This window comes from Cyphellophora attinorum, assembly GCF_001299255.1.
Source record: "Cyphellophora attinorum strain CBS 131958 chromosome Unknown Contig4, whole genome shotgun sequence".
Lineage (NCBI taxonomy): Eukaryota > Fungi > Ascomycota > Eurotiomycetes > Chaetothyriales > Cyphellophoraceae > Cyphellophora > Cyphellophora attinorum.
The window spans coordinates 1,210,073-1,228,254 of record NW_017253232.1 but is presented as its reverse complement, the minus strand read 5'-3'; the positions used below and the strand labels follow the sequence as shown (position 1 = coordinate 1,228,254).

Sequence of the window (18,182 nt, the reverse complement as noted above, 5' to 3'; positions counted from 1 at the left end):
ACAGACATCTCCGACCGCACGACTCTCGTCACACTCTATCAGGCCGGGGAGGGCATCTACAACGTCATGGACAAGGTTCTCGTCATTGAGGAGGGCCGAATGATATATCAAGGTCCTGCAAACGCAGCCCGACAGTACTTCGTCGACCTCGGATTTCACGCGCCTGACCGGCAGACTACGGTATGTCCCCTTTTCGCAAGCCTGAACCAGTGAGTAACTGGGAGCTGGTCTGGATCGGGTAGCAGAGACAATTGTCTCGGAGGCTCAATCTGCCTACCCTGGTCTCCTGGATAAGTGGTTCTCTTTGTTCTGCCAGCCTACCTCAAATCCCACTGACGGCCACTTTGTGGTCGTCTAGCTTTGGCTCGGGATCCCCCAGTTTCTGATCTCACACGTCCCTCCGAAGTTCTGGTTCAGGCTGACCAAAACCGGCGGTAAACAGGCAGACTTCTTGACGTCTGTAGGCGATCCGAATGAACGCCAGTTCCGCTCTGATGTCGACATTTCAAGTATTCCGAAAACCGCTGAAGAGCTCGAGGCTACCTTCCGCAAGTCCCAAATATGGCAGATTCACTAGCTGATGTGGATTCGTACGAGAAGAAATTACGCGTGGAGGACTGTGCCGCCACGAGGCAGTTTCAGCAGACAGTCTCAGAGCAGAAGTCACACTCCCCTATCGATGCTTCTCTGAAGCGATCTAGCTATACCGTATCGTTTATGCGACAAGTACTGGCCTGTTTTCGACGCGAGCTTTGGCTCTTCCTCGGCGATCGGTCCAGCCTGTACACCAAGTTCTTCATCATTATCGCGAACGGCTTGATAGTTGGGTCGCTGTTCTACGGTGAATCATTTGGCACGGGTGGCGCCTTTTCGCGAGGTGGCGCGCTGTTCTTCAGCATCCTGTTCCTTGGCTGGCTGCAACTATCGGAACTCATCAAAGCTGTCTCTGGCCGGGTCGTGATCGCCAGACATCGAGAATACGCCTTCTATCGGCCCAGCGCCGTGGTGATCGCCAGAGTTCTCCTGGACATTCCCGTCATTGCGATCCAGTCGGTGATATTTTCTATCATTCTGTATTGGATGTCAAATCTGGAGGCTGACGCAGGGAAGTTCTTCATATATCTGCTCTTCGTTTACACGACGACGATCTCGGTGACCGCGCTCTACCGGATGTTCGCAGCGCTGAGTCCCACGATCGATGATGCTGTGCGCTTTTCAGGCATCTCTCTCAACCTTCTCATCATTTTCGTGGGCTACGTGATCCCGAAGCAGACGCTTACCAGTGATGTCATCTGGTTTGGATGGCTGATCTATGCCAACCCAATCTCCTATGCCTACGAAGCCGTCCTGACGAACGAGTTCTCTGGACGCATCATGGACTGCGATCCCTCACAGCTTGTGCCTTCAGGACCAGGAGTCGTCCCTGGCTTTCAAGGCTGCGCGTTGACAGGGGCGGCGCCGAATTCCGTCACTGTCAGTGGCGATAGCTACTTCGAGACCTCGTTCCACTACTCTCGATCACATCTCTGGCGAAATTTTGGGGTAGTGCTCGCTTTCACCGTACTCTACGTCATCGTGACAATGGTCGCGTCTGAGTTATTTTCGTTTGCACAAGGAGGCGGCGGCGCTCTGATCTTCAAGCGCACGCAGAAGGCCAAGCAGATCGCTGCGGTCGAAAACAAGCCTGTTGATGAAGAATCGCCCAGCTCTGGTGCCACTACCCAGATATCTTCAGAAGCGACAGATCCGGAGAAGGACAAAGTCGCTCAAGATATCTCGGGAAGCAAGTCAGTCTTCACGTTCGAGAACGTCACATACGACGTGCCGTATCAGGGAGGTCAACGCCGCCTTCTTAACAAAGTCAATGGCTATGTGAAGCCTGGGGTGATGATAGCACTTATGGGGTCGTCTGGCGCCGGGAAGACCACTCTCCTGAACACACTCTCACAGCGTCAGAAGATGGGTGTCGTTGGCGGTGACATGTTGATTGACGGCAGGGCCTTGGGAATTGACTTTGCACGGGGCACCGGCTTCTGTGAACAGATGGATCTGCACGAGCTGACCGCAACAGTGCGCGAAGCACTCGAATTCTCTGCGCTGCTCCGTCAGGACCGTCATATTCCCCGGAAGGAGAAGCTTGACTATGTCACTACAATTGTCGACCTACTTGAACTTCACGACATCGAAGACGCTATCATCATGTCGTTGGGCGTCGAGCAGCGAAAGCGACTGACCATAGGGGTGGAGCTAGCCGCAAAGCCGTCGCTGCTGCTGTTTCTTGATGAGCCAACAAGCGGACTCGATGCGCAATCTGCTTTTTCGATCGTGCGGTTCCTTAAAAAGCTTGCCGCCGCAGGTCAGGCCATCATCTGCACTATCCATCAGCCTTCGAGTATGTTGATCCAACAGTTCGACATGATCTTAGCATTGAACCCTGGTGGCAATCCATTCTATTTTGGCCCCGTTGGCGACAATGGTCAAGCAGTCACGAAGTATTTTGCCGACCGTGGTACACAATGTCCACCAAGCAAGAACGTTGCAGAGTTCATCCTTGAGACTGCCGCAAAGGGTGGCTCCCGCGGCAAAGACGGCAAAAGAGTCAACTGGAACAAGGCCTGGTTGGAGTCAGACGAGAACAAAGCCATGCTCGAGGAGATCCAACGTTTGAAGGAGACTCGTCTTGCCGCAACTGAAAAATCACAGAGCGGCGCGGCCCATTCAAAGTCCGAACAGGACAACGGCGCGGAAGAGGCACACGCCTTCGCTGCTCCCGTCTGGACTCAGACATACCTCCTCACGAAACGCACTTTCATCGCTTACTGGCGCGATCCGTCATATCTCTATGGCAAGCTCTTCGTGTCGGTCATTGTGGGCATCTTCAATGGCTTCACCTTCTACAACCTCTCGAACACCCTGGCTGCGTTGCAGTCCAAGCTTTTCACGCCTTTCCTGATCCTGCTCATCCCACCCACCATCGTCAATGGCGTCGTGCCGAAATTCTATCAAGCACGCTCGTTGTGGGAGCTCGTGAACACCCCTCGCGAATCTATGGCTGGTTTGCGTTCTGCACGGCTCAGGTGGTCTGCGAAATACCCTCGTCAATCGTCTGCTCAATCGTCTACTTTTTACTGTGGTACTATCCAACAGGTCTCCCACGAGACTCAGACACCGCCGGGTACGTCTTCCTGATGACGATGCTGTTCTTCCTCTTCCAGAGCAGCTGGGGTCAATGGATCACTGCGTTCGCGCCATCCTTCACAGTTATATCGAACGTTTTACCATTCTTCTTCGTCATGGTCAGTATCTTCAATGGCGTGGTCCGCCCCTACGAGGCTCTTCCCGTCTTCTGGAAATACTGGATGTACTGGGTCAATCCTTCTACATGGTGGATTGGTGGTGTTCTGGCAGCTGTGCTGGGTAAGCAGACCGTGCAGTGCGCTGAGGGCGAGACCACCATCTTCGACGCACCAGACGGGCAGACGTGCGCGGAGTACGCTGCGGATTGGGTCAGGAGCACAGGGATGGGATATCTGACGAACCCGGAGGCGACGAGTGGCTGTGGCTACTGTCAGTATGCGAATGGTGAGGAGTACTTGGCCACGATCAATGTGAGCCCTGGCGATAAGTGGAGGGATTTTGGCATCTTCCTGGTGTTTGTCTTCAGCAACTGGGCGCTTGTGTACTTCTTCATCTACACGACCAGGGTTAGGGGGTGGTCGTTCGGGATGAGTACACTCTTCGGGGGCGCTGGGAAGATGATCGGTTCGGTCAAGGGCCTTCTCCGGAAGAGGAAGCAGGAGCAGGGAGGGGACGAGAAGGCGGTTTGAGACAGGTGCACACCCGCCGTGGAGGAAGGAGTGCTTGCTGCGTCGGCCCGCGGGCATTGGTTTGATAGAACTTAGACGAGCGATCGACAGCATCTAGCGCTGTTACAGATGAGGCACCTTCAGACTTGCCAGCACCAAGTTAACAATACTGACAACACCCTCGCCAAGAATGAGTCCGCTGGCCAAGACGATCACCTTCGTCTCGCTATTGCCCTTCCAGTGGATCCAGTAGCCGGCGATCAGCCACCGACAGTACGCGCCAGCGTGAAGCTCGGTGTGTTGTACATCCCAACTGCGACTGCTATGCCTCCCGGTATCCAGGGGTGTAGCTTTCGGTGCCACGCTTTCTCCGACTGGAGGAGGTAGATCCGCAAAATCGTCGTGGCAGAGAAGACGGCGCCGAAGGCGACAGCAAACTTCCACGCCATGGGTGGAAGACCTTTTCCAGTGACGAGACGCGCTGTGAAGATCCAGACATATGCTGTCGGCGTTGCGAAAAGGTCGCCTGGGATAGGGTAGACCGATACATAGAGCTGGTAGACGGCGGCAGAAACGAAGGCGCCGACAAGACTGCCGATGATTTGTCCGTAGAACTGTGCACGGGGCTCGCGCCGATGAGGTGGCCGGCTTTGAGGTCTTGAAGGATATCGCCTGCCTGGAGAGCACCAGCTTCGCTGACGGCGCCGGCAATGAGGTTGATGATGACAGCATTGCGGGAAGGCGCGATGGCGGCAAAGATCAGTTGAGTGAGCTTGCTGATGCCGGAGACTGGGTTTAGATCTGTTTCGCCCAGGGCGCGAACGCCCATGATGGCCAAGACAAGGGAGAGGAGCAGCGAGAGAATGTTGAGTGGTATGGAGATGTACTCGCCGAATGTGATGTGGACGCAGACGACACATATGATCATGGTCAATGGTAAAAACCACGCGATAGTACTGTTGGGAACCAGGTGATGTGGTGGTGCATCGTCCGGTGGATCTGTTGACGAGGACTTCCCATGGTCGTCAGCTCCGTCGAGCGCAAGATACTTGTTCGGCTTCTTTAGGAGGTCTGCCCAAGGTCGATTCTGTTGATACTGTTGTCGAACCACGCGAACGAGCTCTGGCCCATAGTGGATGGCTGGGCGCAGTAGAAGCCAGCCAAGATTGACAACTGCATCTGCAAGCATGATCGCTAGACTGACCCAGACGATCCAACCTCTGCTACCAGTCTCCCAGTCGTTGACGTCGCCGGGAGCCCAGCCATTGCTCTTCGCAACTGGACTGAGTACCGCCCAGCCGACTATCGCACCAAGCAGCATGTGCAGCGTAGTCGCCGGTCCCATGATTATGCCCTGACCGACATATGCCGGAGACGGATTGAGTGTCCAGACCCAGGTTTTGGCCAGGTACATGCCAAAGATTGGGAGCTTGTGCAGTATCGGAATAAAATACTGGATGAGCGTATAGAGACCCGAGCCTGCACAAGCTTGCAGGAGCATCTTGATTTGTGCCTTCCAATCTGCTCGCTGATCACGCTCATTGCCTTCGTTTGTGTCTTCATGCTCATTTTCGTTGAGAAGCTGCTCACGTTCTTCTGTGCCTTGCGTACGAATTCCATCGCTTTGCTTATCGCCCTGACTAGTGCCACCATGTAGTACGCTAATCATCAATGCCGTTGCTGTGCCACTCGGAAACTTTAGCCTTTCCCGAATGATGACTTGCTTTCGCAACGGCATGCCGAATGCCACACCGAAGAGGCACAGACCGATGCCCCAGACGATCAGGCGCCATAGACTGAAGTCAAGCGGCGCTCCCTCATCTTCTTTGAGCAAGAATTGCAGACTTGGAATGACGCCTACGAAGCCAATACCAAGTGGCATCGTGCCGACTGCTCCAGCCACAGTTTGGACGAGCACATTTTCCACAGGTGTGAATGGCAACGTTAGGATCCTCGAAATGGACTTGAATACCGCGAAGCCCATCAAGGATGCCGGCATCGCCATTCCAGAGACCCATCCTGTCTGGAGGCCGAAGTATGTGTTGGAAAAGCAGATGATAATCCCGATTCCGGTTCCTACTAACAGACCTCGCAAAGTGAAGTTCGTCCCGTCGAGAGGCGAGTCAGCATCTACCGTACTGCCATAACATGCATGATCTGATCGTGTGCGACTTAAATCATCGTCGGCGTCACCAACTGCTGGCCCCTGCCCTCCTGGCGATGATGTGTCTGACAACTCATGATCTTCTGACAAATCCGAGCTCTCGCGTGGTGTTGATGTCTGGCTATGAGGCGTTGTTCCTCTATCGGGCGCCATGCCTCGTCGCAAGTCCGAGGTCTTGTTGACGAATAACGAGCTTAGTCAAAGGGTCAAGCCGGTGCGTTTGTGCCATGATTGTACGTACCGCCTGTCATGATTCTGGTGGACTGAAAAGGCTGAAATAGCGTGCAATGGTATAACCGAGGCGGGCTTGCCCCGCCGTCACGCCTTGGGCGACGATAATGACGCCGCTGATGGAGGAACTCGAGCCTATCAATGCCCATGCCTTCCGCCCACCTCCTCTCGTGGCGCTCAGGCGTTGAAGTCTTCATCGTCGATCAAACACCATCTGCGATAGGCATGGTAAACAGACACAACTGCAAGGCACCGAGCTTGGTCCGACAACTCATCCATCTCGGATCTCGCCCCTGTAAAGTGTCTTTGGATCGCTCCTAGTACTTTTAGTTCTAGATCTGCATCCCACTGTACGTACACGACTGTATTAGCATTGACTGATCGATCAACGTCCTAAACGTTTTGACACTGGCGACCGAAGTGCCTGGACACAGTGCGTCGAACTCTACTAAGGACGAGCTCTCATACATACAGTTAACTCTGTACCTAATGCATACCTCAACGTGCTGTTGAGCCCCGACCATGGCTAAAGATAACAACGGCGACAAGCCGTAATCAGAATCGCGCTCCCAGTCTGAAGCTGCATACAGAGCTCCCACCTTTTTGCCAGCGTTGCCGATGGCACACGAGAGTGCCCGTGTGCGTGAAGTGCATAGGTAAAGTTGCCAGAACTAGTGCGCCAGTCTGTTCTGACGATATCAGATTCTACCACCCATGGCTAGAGACCTTCCATACGGATTCAGTCCCACAGACGATAGAGAAGAACACCCAAATACCTCGTCAAGATGGTCATATCCCTCAGTCCTCAAAAGACCGCTCCCTCACAGCCTTTGCGCAGCTGGGCGCTCTACGACTGAATGCGAAACGTGGGCTCGTCACTCTGATCGATACCAAGACGCAGTATGTGCTAGCCGAAGCGACGCGCTCTCTGTCCTTGATGGACGATGCTCGTCATGAGCCCGGAGACGAGCTTTGGCTGGGTAACTCACGACTGCCCCGGTCACAAGGTGTTTCGGAGGATGCGCTCATGGCTACAGATCATACAGCGAGAGGACCTAAGGACGAGGAGTTCACGGCGCCCGCTTTGGTGGTGCAAGATCTGGCTACACATCCACGGTACAAGGACAGAAAATATGCTGGGGCAGGCATCAGTTTCTACGCAGGCGTGCCAATCATTACGTCGCGCGGCCACACGATTGGAGTGTATAATATCACCGACAACAAGAGCCGAGATGGGTTACAAGCCGAGGAGTTACGGTTCATGACCGACATGGCAGCTTTGGTTGTACAACACCTTGACACTATTCGCAATGAACGTGCGCGAGCGCGTGGCGAACGTCTCATCCAGGGTATTGGCACGTTCATCGAGGGCGACCCAATCGATGCAAGTCTGTCTCTCGAATCGCCCAGTCCATATTTTGAGACGGACCCGCTGGCAGCTGCTGGCCAGAAGCTGCCAGCACGGCCAGGTATGGCAGCCAAACAGTCAAGTGGATCCTTCAAGGGTCTCACAGTCGAGGACTCGAATGCGATTGGTCGCGAGCAGCACGCAACTGCTCACGGTGGCGAACCAATTCATTACAGCACTCGAAGCATACTACCGCCTGTACAAAAGGAGCCAGTCGAGAACCACGATGATCCATACAAGGCCAAACAGAAGCCGAGATCACAGCATGCGCTTATCTTCGATCGCGCCGCAAAAATCATGAGGAAGTGTTTGGGTGCGGATGGTGTAGCATTTCTCGATGCAAGCTCCGCTAATCTGAGCAAAGGAACAGCCCGCAGGGAAAGCAAACAAAGCCAGAGCACTGTCGTACGCCATTCCTCCACAGCAGACGCCAAAAGAGACACAAACAGCAAGACACAGAGCGCTATTACGCCTGAGGGTGATTTGCCCAAAGGCACGATCGGTGTGACTGCCACGGCACAGCGGTCGTCAGAAAGTCTCCCGGAGCAGCGCCAGATGAGCGAGCTTATTGCCATAGCTCTGAAAGACACGAACAATGATCTGTCTCTTGAGATCTCGGAACACGATTTGCGCAAACTTGTCAGAAGGCAGCCACAGGGGAAGTGTTATGCATTCGACGAGGATGGCAAGCCTGCTCGAGTGACGACAGCGCCTCTGACGGTGTCGCGTATGTTGACGGTCAGGGATCAGACGATGAGCAAGCGCTAGCAGCCGTAAAGCGTAAAGACATGAAGAGGAATGCTTTGCTCGCAGCCCTCCCAGAAGCTCGCACTATCGTGTTCCTTCCTCTATGGGACTATGCGAACCAGCGATGGAATGCTGCGGGAGTCATGTGGTCATCAAGTCCAGCAAAGATGATGAATGTCCAACAAGATACCTCTTACTTGCGAGCCTTCGCCAACAGCGTCATGAACGAAATCACGCGGTTGAATTTATCGGTGTCTGACGCTGCAAAGTCGACGTTCCTGGCCAATATCAGCCACGAGCTCCGCAGTCCGTTGCATGGTATACTTGGTAGCATTGAGTTCCTACACGACACAGCGCTGGACGACTTTCAATCGAGCATGGTCATAAGCGTGGAGACATGTGGCAAGACTCTGCTTGACACTGTCAACCACGTCTTAGACTTCGCAAAATTGAACAATCTGGCAAAGAAAGAAGGCAAGATGAGCAAAGGGTTTGTCAGCGATAAATCGCATCAGCCGCTGACAAGCACTTTCGATTTGGCAACCGTTGTGGAGGAAGCGGTCGAAGCGGTCTACTCGGGGCAGGTATTTCGGGCTGCCAATCAGGATGCTTTGGCTGGACAAGGCCCTTCGCTCTCTTCTTCAGACAAGGTCATGGCGACAAGACGGCAGCACAAGGAGGCCATTGCGGCAGGTCAAGCTATTGGCTCGACCGCCGTGCGGCTAACGCTCAACCTCGACGATGGAACTAACTGGCACGTGACATCGCAGCCTGGGGCTATCCGGCGCATCGTCATGAACTTGCTGGGAAACTCGTTGAAATACACTGAGAAGGGCTCCATTAATGTAGCGATGGAAATCGACTCTTCGAGAAATCGTGAGCAGGAAGCTGGGCTGCTCCACGCGATCATCACGGTGACTGACACTGGGAAAGGTGAGCTGTCCCGATGGAAGAAGCCCAATTCCGCTCATCTACTGATTCTCACACAGGTATGTCCGACGACTTTGTGCGCAATCATGCCTTCACAGCATTCTCGCAAGAAGACTCTCTGGCTTCTGGTACAGGGCTGGGATTGTCCATCATTCGGTCTATCGTTGATTCGCTCGGCGGCAAGATAGATCTGCGCAGCCAGAAGGGACTTGGCACAGAAGTTAAGGTCTGGTTAAGTCTTCCCAGCGCAGACGATCCTGACTCAGGAGTGAGCGGTAAGAACATCGTCCGGCAAGTTGCAGAGGAGACCATGGACATGTCCCTATGCATCCTCAAGCCTCCAATACACAAGGACGACGAGGAAAAGGCTTTCAGTGAGAAGTCCCTCACTGCATTACGAGACATGCCTACGGTTGAGTCGTCGGTGAATCGTCTCATGAATCAGTGGTTCTCAATGAAAGTCTTTACAGCGCCAAACATGAATGGCGTCGAGGAAGCTGACTTCTTCGTCTATCCCGAGCCGCCCTCGATAGAGTATCTGCTAAACGAGCACGGTGAGCATGGCGGGGAAGGGGAAATCCCGGTCATAATCCTGTGCCAGAATGCTTTTCAGGCGTCTGCACTGTGAGTCTATCCGTTCGCTGTTCCAAGCAGAGCTGACTTTCACAGGCGCGCGGCTGGGATCCACCATCTCACCGAGATAGGCCGTATCATTGAGGTTGTCGCGCAGCCAGTTGGTCCTCAAAAGCTCGCCAAAGTTCTACATCGCTGTCTACAGCGTTACAAGATGCTGGATCGGACAACCCAAGCATTGTCCAGCAACCATGTGAAGCTTGCAGTTCGAAAGACTGATCCGACGAACGGGTCAACAAGCGGTGATGGGACTTCAAGCCCTGAGGCGACTCCTAGCAAACCGCGGCGTCCGAGTCCATCACCGCAGCAGGCACCGCAGCCAAAGATTGACCCATCGCTACCATCGGTCCTGGTTGTGGATGATAATCATATCAACTTGCAATTAATGGTGGCTTTTGTCAGAAAGATCAAGCATGCCTACGAATCCGCCGTTGACGGCGACCAGGCGGTAGAAGCCTACAAACGCTCAGCAAGAGACCCAGAAACGGACGAGCCGTCGAGCTCGGCGCCAAAACGCTTCAAATACATACTGATGGACATCAATATGCCAAAGAAAGATGGTATAACAGCAACAAAAGAAATCAGGCAGTGGGAAAAGGAACACCGTATTGAGCCGCCCGCCAAGATCTTTGCGTTGACGGGCTATGGAGAACCTGACAGCCATAACTGGGTAAGTGAGGCTGGATTCGACCGCCTGCTCAGCAAACCTATCAAGTTCAGCGACCTAGGGAGTTTCCTGGAATGATCGTCGGCTTTGTCTCCCACGCAGCAGGCGTTGCCTTGTTCGCTTCTGCCAGTCGCTGCTAACCAGACTGGTCGCTATGGGCCTGGTCGAAGAAGCCGGCCAGAATAGTGGTCTCTTCTTCATCACCGATGTCGAGCAGCTCTGTCGCTCAGAATAGTGCAGATGCTGCGGCGCTCACGAATCGGGGAGAAACCGGGTGCGCGTTACAGACGAACGCGTGTGCATACTGAGATGAAGAAGGCTTGTCTGTGATGTGTTACTGAATGGTCTAGGCGCGAAGCATGCACCGCAAAAGGCCACTTCTAAACTTCGCCTGATCTGGAAAGTAGCGTTGCAGTATACGTTCCACGCGGAGCGTTTCGGAAGCAGTCGACTGTGACAATTCCAGGCATTGTGCCTGCCGAGTCAGGGGTTGCTTATAATGAGTTCGATGAGGTGTATGAATGGCATGAACGATCGGACTTCATTTGCGCAACATTGCTGTTTGTGACTTTTGAATGAGCAGACTTCCAGTCTTTGCACTGCACTCGCGCGGTGAGAGTCGTCGTAGACCATCACAAGCTTTATCACCAAGCAACAAATAGCCAACGCTTAGGTGTCGTTACACGAGAGACAAGGCTTTCCAAGCTTCGGTTACTGCTGCTTGTCTGCAGCCACTTGCATCAGCCAAGTATCTCACGATAATGACCTACGCCTCTCGACAACGATCGACTCGACTCAGCGTTGCACTTTGTGATACGAGATCTCCTTCAACACGCTCTATAGCTAACGAAGATACGAGTCCCCCCGATCCTGTTTCACCCGAGCCGAAGAGGAAGTCCTGCAGAATTTCTAGAAGAAGTCAAAGTAATGGGTCTGCTTCGAGATTATCGCAGACGCGAGCTTGCGGTGGCTTCGGAACAAGCGGCAAAGCTCCGCATCCAATGCCAGCAGAGATATTGATGCTTCCACAGGACGGCACTGAGGCCGGCATGAGCGTCCGAGTCCGTTGCATAGCAGAAATCCACAGAGAAGGTGGAAACGATCACCCGACACCCCCTCGATGGCCTTCCACACTCCAGAATATACAGTTACTAAGTTCTCGTGTCCCCCGCAATGTTGCTTCAAGCCGCCCGAATCCAACCTCTTACTGGCAAAAGTCAGAACCATGACTCAACACTAAGTTTCTTCTTGGTAGGATCTACGCAATGTGCCCGTAGCTTTCTGCTGGAACTTACGGGGATTGCATGCGCTCCATTCTCGAGCTAAAGTGACAAGCGCAATTCGAACGGCTATAAAGCCATGATGTCGCCAGCTGTTGTTTCCGGCTTCTGCTCCAGCGATCGTGTCTGGTTGCAGAATTACTCTTATTACGACTTCTGCCAGTAACCGCAGTCATGGCGCAGAATTCTGAGAACGAGAAGACCGTGCGCTCGGGCTCGCCTTCTTCGTATGAGCACCACCAACCTCAGCTGCAGCAACGACCTTATGATGAAGGTCACATGTCGGCTGGTCGTTATGCGGCCACACGCCTCACCACGCTCAAGCCACCTATGGCAAAAGCTCCAAACCCGATCACGTTGCTTCGAATGCTCAATTTCCAACAATGGATGTTTTTCCTAGTTGCGTTCCTTGCCTGGACTTGGGTATGTGACAGCTTTGCGAAAGTGCGCCAAACAGCTCTGACTAACGATCATAGGATGCGTTCGACTTCTTCACCGTTTCGCTCACAGTTGAGCAACTGGCTGAGACCTTTGGGAAGACGAATGCCGACATTACGTGGGGTATTACCCTGGTCTTAATGTTTCGATCCGTTGGCTCTACCATCTTTGGTATTGCCGCCGATCGATATGGCCGCAAATGGCCGTTCATCATTAACAATCTCCTCTTCGTTGTCCTCGAGTTGGGTACCGGCTTCACCTCGAATTACTCGTCTTTCCTGGCTGTGAGAGCTCTCTTCGGTGTCGCCATGGGCGGTCTGTACGGCAATGCGGCCGCGACAGCGCTCGAAGACTGTCCTGATGCAGCACGTGGCATCATCTCTGGCATGCTACAACAAGGCTATGCTTTCGGATATTTATTGGCCACAGCTTTCTCCCGTGGTCTCGTCGATACGACATCACACGGTTGGCGTCCGCTTTTCTGGTTCGGTGCCTGTCCACCAATACTGATCATCCTCTTCCGTCTCTGCTTGCCCGAGACTCAGGCTTACCAACGCCGCCAGGCCCTACGCGAAGCTCGTGGTCCTGGTGTCGCTGGAACATTCATTAAGGAGGGCAAAGTCGCTCTGCGCAAGCACTGGATGGTTCTGATCTACCTTGTCTGCTTGATGGCTGGCTTCAATTTCGTAAGTCCTTGATGCGCCGGAGATCCTCCTACCTGGGCCCCTGTCCGCTTCATTACCACCTATTACCACTTAGCTTAAAGCCTCCGACTTTCTACCCCAGCTGTCAAGCCTGTGCACATGAGCTGACCTCTTGTCCTACAGATGAGCCACGGCTCCCAGGATCTCTACCCAACAATGCTCAAGAATCGTATGTATTCCCCGGACCTCAATCGGGCGAAGCATTAGTCTTCCTGTTGTGGTGTTTTCCGTTTCATGTTCAATCTAACAGGTGCAATAGAATACAAATTCAACGCCAACAGAGTGACTGTCGTCCAGGTAGTAGCAAATCTCGGAGCAATGCTGGGAGGCACCACTGTCGGCTACTGCAGCCAGATCTTTGGCAGACGTCTGAGCATTATTGTCATGTCCGTCATCGGTGGTGCGCTGCTATACCCCTACACTTACACCTCTTCCAACGCCGTCATCGCCGCCGCCTTCTTCGAGCAGTTCTGCGTTCAAGGCGCTTGGGGTGTCATCCCCATTCACTTGATGGAGCTCAGTCCAGGAGCCTTCCGCACGTTTGTCGTGGGAACCAGCTATCAGCTGGGCAACCTGGCTAGCTCGGCTAGCAGCACGATCGAAGCGACTTTGGGCGAGCGATTTCCGCTGCCGCCAACGACGCTGAATGGGAAGCAGGTGAAGAGGTATGATTATGGAAAGGTGATCTGCATCTTCATGGGCTGTGTGTTCGCGTACGTTATCGTTCTGACGTTCGTCGGCCCGGAGAAGAGGGGCAAGGATTTGAGCGTGGAGGCTGATGAAGATGCTATGGAGGTCAATGCGGCTGGTCAACATCACGGGCACGACGGGAATCCAGGCTTGCACAGCAGTGATGACGAGGAGAAGGCGGTCCGGCGGGAGAGGGAGCTGTCTTGAAACCTATGTAGCTCGTTGGGTTTCGCAATTCGTGGCTCAATTGCATCTGGATTCAGTCTGAGCACGGAATGAGAAGAGAAGGACAGGGGACTGCAGAGGGATTGTGTGCGCTCATTTTCGACCATGCAACGCTGGATATTGTGTCTGTGTCAAGATATTGGACGTGCCATACTTGTATACAGGGCAGTTATATTCAAATCACGTCAAAACAGTCCCGGGATTCAACCCGGCTATTTGATGTCGTATGAGGACATCGGTCTCGTCCTGGACTCATTGAGGACCTTTTAAAGCGAGACAGGCTGAAGGCGCAGACTGTTGATGTTGCTCACAAGCCTGCACTCAGTTAGAGATAGCTCTGGAGCATCCGTGTCAACCGGCTTCATTGGACCTTGCAAGATGGGTCAACCGGCCTTAACTAGATCCCGAAACACAGCCGGTCAACCGGTCTCGAAAAAGGGCTTGCAAAGCTTGTCATATTGCGCAGAACAGAAGTGAACTAGTCTATGTCTACCGGTCTTCACACCTAGAATTCGACTGTGCACAGCCAACAACCACGCCACATAGTAGCAACTTGCTTAATGAGCTACGATGGTTACATTGCTGGCACTTCATTCACCCTCAAAATCGACTAGGATGCCACCTCAATACATCGCTGTCTCAGCCGCTTGTACCAACTTCTCCCAGTCCTGCGACCCGAATGGCCCTGGCACAGTCCCATCAAATAACGACGCAAGCACAACACGATCCTCCTGCTCACCACCCCAAGGTTGTCGTCCATGCTGAGCAATAACGTTGTCATACACCAACACATCCCCTTGCTGCCACTTATGCAACACCCTGATCTCGTCCGTGATCTCGCTCAGCTTCTGGAGGTACACCTCTGGGATCGGGCTACCATCTCCGTACACCTGCGAGACCGCATTCTTCCTCGCCTGCGCGGTCAGATTGTTGATCTGCGCATTCTTATAGTAAGCTGCGAGGGCCGAGAACAAGGTCGGGAGCTCGGTGCCCGGCTGGGTTCTGATAGCAGGTAACCGGTGCGTGAGAGTCAGGGTCTGTCCATCGTCGGACCATTCCCAGGTGGTGTGATCGCCACGGCCGTAGCGCGCAATCTGTGCCTCAATCTTTTTCCGTTGCGTAGCTTCGTCGTCGCCTTCGACAATGTCTTTGCCGAAGGCTTGAGCTAGGGTTGAGCCGCCCGCGTATTGCTTTTCGACCTTGTACGTGACCTTGCTAAGGATGCCCTTGGCGGCGAGATTGTCGATGAAGTCGGGAATGGCCTGCTTGGCACGGTGAAAGAGCTCTACGGAAGAAGAGATGGGAGTCTCGCCGCCAATCGTGGGTGCGCGGTGGCAGTAGAAGAAGATGTACTCTGGAGCATGGGGTACCTGAGGAGATTCGTTGTGGTTGTAGATTAGGACCTCCTTGGGAGCTTCGTTGGCGGGTGCTACATTCGGTGCCAGCAGGGGTCTGTTGACGACGATGCCAATGATCTCGTGCGGCTTATAGCCGAACGCGTGGGCGAACTTAGAGAAGTCCTGTGCAGAATGAATTGGCAGGCCGCGGAAGAGGAGGGTGCCGTGGCGTGCGAGAAGGTCGGTCAAGGTGCCGTTGTTCTGTTGGAGGGTCCTGATGGTGTCGACGGCCGCATCGAGAGAGACCGAGGAGGCACCAGTGTGATTGTTGGATGGCTGCAATGCTAGTGGGATGACAGTGTTTGGCTGATGGGGCTCGCCGAGGGTACGCTGATTGCTGGCGGGGAGATCAAAGGGCTCGAATGACAGCCCATTGGCAACGGGAGTGTCAAGCTTGCCAGCGGCAGCGACGCTCTGAGTCGAGATTGCAGCCATTCTTGATGCTTGTGTATGAGCTTTGGGTCAATTCACCCTTGACCGTACCTATATCATAGATTCATAGCCCACGATGTCCCTCGGTCGTCTCTCGGTCGAGTTGAACGGAGATGATCGCAATGCCAGATTTGCTGCTTTGGTCTAAAAGCACGTCAACGGTATGTCCACGCAGCGTCATTGGCTGCAGACTGGAAGCCTGAAACTATCGCAAGATATCTGTTTCTTAGTAGTCTTGGTATAGCAACCTTTCAAACGCAACCTTGCACGTTAGCGAACCGCACCGTCGGAACGCCGATAATGCCATATGGCGTGCTCAACTCTGGAACAACCGGCAGACCCTGGGAGCAGCCATTCTTGCGAACCACGTTGCCGGGACCCTCATAATGCCACATGGCGTGCTCGAGGCGTGGGCAGTACAGGTGGAATCTCGGGTACAGTCCGCGAAAAGCTGGTCGGCATGGCGCGGCGAAGTTCGATAACAACAGAAGTCTTATCAGGTGCATAAAGTCTGTGCTACCATACCCCGACTTCATCAATCCGCTTCCCAGAGTATCAACCATGGCCGCAGCACTACCGCCCAAGGAGTTGCCCCTGACCGACACCCAAGGAGTCGACGTCGAACGTAACAAGTCGATCAGCTCTCTCAAGCATGCCAGTCATCCTCTTGATAGCGCGAGCTTCTTTCGCTCGACGCTCTTCCAGATCCTTGTCGTTGGCCTCTGTGCTTTCTGTGCACCAGGAATATGGAGTGCAATGAATGGCCTGGGTGTCGGCGGTTCACAGAGTCCGGATCTTGTCAACGCAGCTAACGCCCTGCTATACGCCTTCATGACTGTGACATGTTTCGGAGGGCCATGGCTGACAAACCTCATCGGCTTTCGCTGGACTCTGGCCATCGGCGCTCTGGGCTACCCGCTCTATGCGGCAGGACTTTACGTCAACAATCGTTTTGGGGACGAATGGTTCGTATATGTTGGGGCCACCACATGCGGTATCTCTGCCGGCTTCTTCTGGAGTGTGGAAGGCGCCATAGCGACAGGCTACCCCGAGAGCCACAAGCGAGGTCGCTACATTGCGACTTGGTTCACTTTCCGCAACTTTGGAAATATCATCGGTGGCTCCATAGCCCTTGCTCTGAATCACAAGACGACGCAGAAGGGCAAGGTCGGATATGCAACTTATCTGGGCTTCATCGCAATCCAGTGTCTTGGCTTCTTCGCTGGACTGCTTTTGTCCAACCCTGAGAAGGTTCGCCGAGATGACGGGACGCGCATTGAAGCCCTCGGGGTATCAACTGGCGAACAGAAGGCAGAGCGATGTGGCGGCTGCTCCGAAGCAGATCGATCTTGCTGCTTACGCCCCTGTTCTGGTACTTCGGCTGGATACAAGCCTATCCAGGAACTTATCTCGCGAGCTACTTCTCAGTCAGGTCGAGAGCCTTGGGATCCTTCATGTCAGCTGTAGTCGGCACCTTGGCAACGTGGCTAGGTGGCAGCCTGGTAGACCTTCCCTGGCACAAAAGCCGGAAGGTCAGAGCTCTCACCACGTACGGGGTGATTGTGGCCATCAACAGTGCAACTTGGATTTGGGCGGGTACGTATATCTCTGACTTGTCTCCGGGAAGACCCTGTCCCGGGGAGGACCCTGTCTCGGGAAAGACATCATTCTCCCGGTCCTGTTCTTCCCAATGCGTGTCCATTCTAACAGTCGCAATAGTATACATTCAAAACGAGTACCGACGTACTGATCCTACTCTCGACTGGGGAAACCAGAAAACTTTTGGCCGCGGTTTTGGCGTGTATATGCTCGAACGGATCAGTCTTGGGATGTGCGAGAACTATATATACTGGTGTATCAGCAACCTGTCAGACTCGCCAGGAGACCAAATCCGGTACAGCTCGTTGTTGCGTGGCATCGAGACGGCAGCAGTTGCGGTGGGCTTCGGCGTGCAAGCAGTTCCAACGCAGCTTATCATCACAGCCGGCATCAATTTTGCGTTCTGGTTCATCGCGTTGCCTTTCAGCTACTACGCTACCGTTCAGGTTGTCCGCAAGTTCGATGAGCAAGATGCGGCGAAGAAGAACGAGGATACATTGGAGGTCGGTGGGACACAGGCCATGGAGGTCGGTAACAGGACATCGATAGGAGGCTAGCTGGTTCTTGGAGCACGTCTGCACATGTACCTGATTCGTTCCGGGCGCGACGAAGAAGTCGTGTCAGCACCTACTCGAGTGACAGTGAGAGCCAACTACCCCAAAGGGGTTGGGGTGTGCCTTCCAGAATAGATTCTTGTCATCCGTTTGGGTAAGGCGCACCTTACAAAAAGTCGTGCTCGAAGGTAACAGATCTGTTTGAGACATGACCCTGTCTAAGGCCACAGGTGCAGGCTCACGGGTTGCGCTTACTCCACACCTTGCGAAAAATGGC

The 18,182-nt window shown here is 53.8% G+C and overlaps 6 protein-coding genes across 6 annotated transcripts; 4 read left to right on the top strand and 2 right to left on the bottom strand.

Annotated features, from left to right (window-relative positions):
• Window positions 1-561: 561 nt before the first annotated feature.
• Window positions 562-3,827, top strand: AB675_6584 (Brefeldin A resistance protein; the record flags this gene model as incomplete). The annotated part of the gene is made up of 2 exons (XM_018146885.1): window positions 562-3,055; window positions 3,148-3,827. The coding sequence occupies 2 exons, from the start codon at window positions 562-564 to the stop codon at window positions 3,825-3,827; spliced, it is 3,174 nt and encodes a 1,057-aa protein (XP_018003966.1).
• A 301-nt stretch (window positions 3,828-4,128) lies between these two features.
• On the bottom strand, window positions 4,129-6,123 carry AB675_6583 (putative oligopeptide transporter; the record flags this gene model as incomplete). Its single annotated transcript, XM_018146884.1, has 1 exon — window positions 4,129-6,123. The coding sequence occupies one exon, from the start codon at window positions 6,121-6,123 to the stop codon at window positions 4,129-4,131; it is 1,995 nt and encodes a 664-aa protein (XP_018003789.1).
• Window positions 6,124-6,723: 600 nt separating this feature from the next.
• Window positions 6,724-10,664, top strand: AB675_6582 (uncharacterized protein; the record flags this gene model as incomplete). The annotated part of the gene is made up of 5 exons (XM_018146883.1): window positions 6,724-6,752; window positions 6,904-8,308; window positions 8,353-9,289; window positions 9,346-9,910; window positions 9,956-10,664. The coding sequence occupies 5 exons, from the start codon at window positions 6,724-6,726 to the stop codon at window positions 10,662-10,664; spliced, it is 3,645 nt and encodes a 1,214-aa protein (XP_018003994.1).
• A 1,376-nt stretch (window positions 10,665-12,040) lies between these two features.
• Window positions 12,041-13,905, top strand: AB675_6581 (Carboxylic acid transporter-like protein; the record flags this gene model as incomplete). The annotated part of the gene is made up of 4 exons (XM_018146882.1): window positions 12,041-12,289; window positions 12,343-12,990; window positions 13,132-13,177; window positions 13,268-13,905. The coding sequence occupies 4 exons, from the start codon at window positions 12,041-12,043 to the stop codon at window positions 13,903-13,905; spliced, it is 1,581 nt and encodes a 526-aa protein (XP_018003921.1).
• A 641-nt stretch (window positions 13,906-14,546) lies between these two features.
• AB675_6580 (Clavaminate synthase-like protein) lies at window positions 14,547-15,755 on the bottom strand (the record flags this gene model as incomplete). Its single annotated transcript, XM_018146881.1, has 1 exon — window positions 14,547-15,755. The coding sequence occupies one exon, from the start codon at window positions 15,753-15,755 to the stop codon at window positions 14,547-14,549; it is 1,209 nt and encodes a 402-aa protein (XP_018004126.1).
• A 558-nt stretch (window positions 15,756-16,313) lies between these two features.
• On the top strand, window positions 16,314-17,908 carry AB675_6579 (uncharacterized protein; the record flags this gene model as incomplete). Its single annotated transcript, XM_018146879.1, has 3 exons — window positions 16,314-17,073; window positions 17,145-17,348; window positions 17,472-17,908. 3 exons carry the CDS (start codon window positions 16,314-16,316, stop codon window positions 17,906-17,908), a joined length of 1,401 nt encoding a protein of 466 aa, XP_018004001.1.
• Window positions 17,909-18,182: the final 274 nt, after the last annotated feature.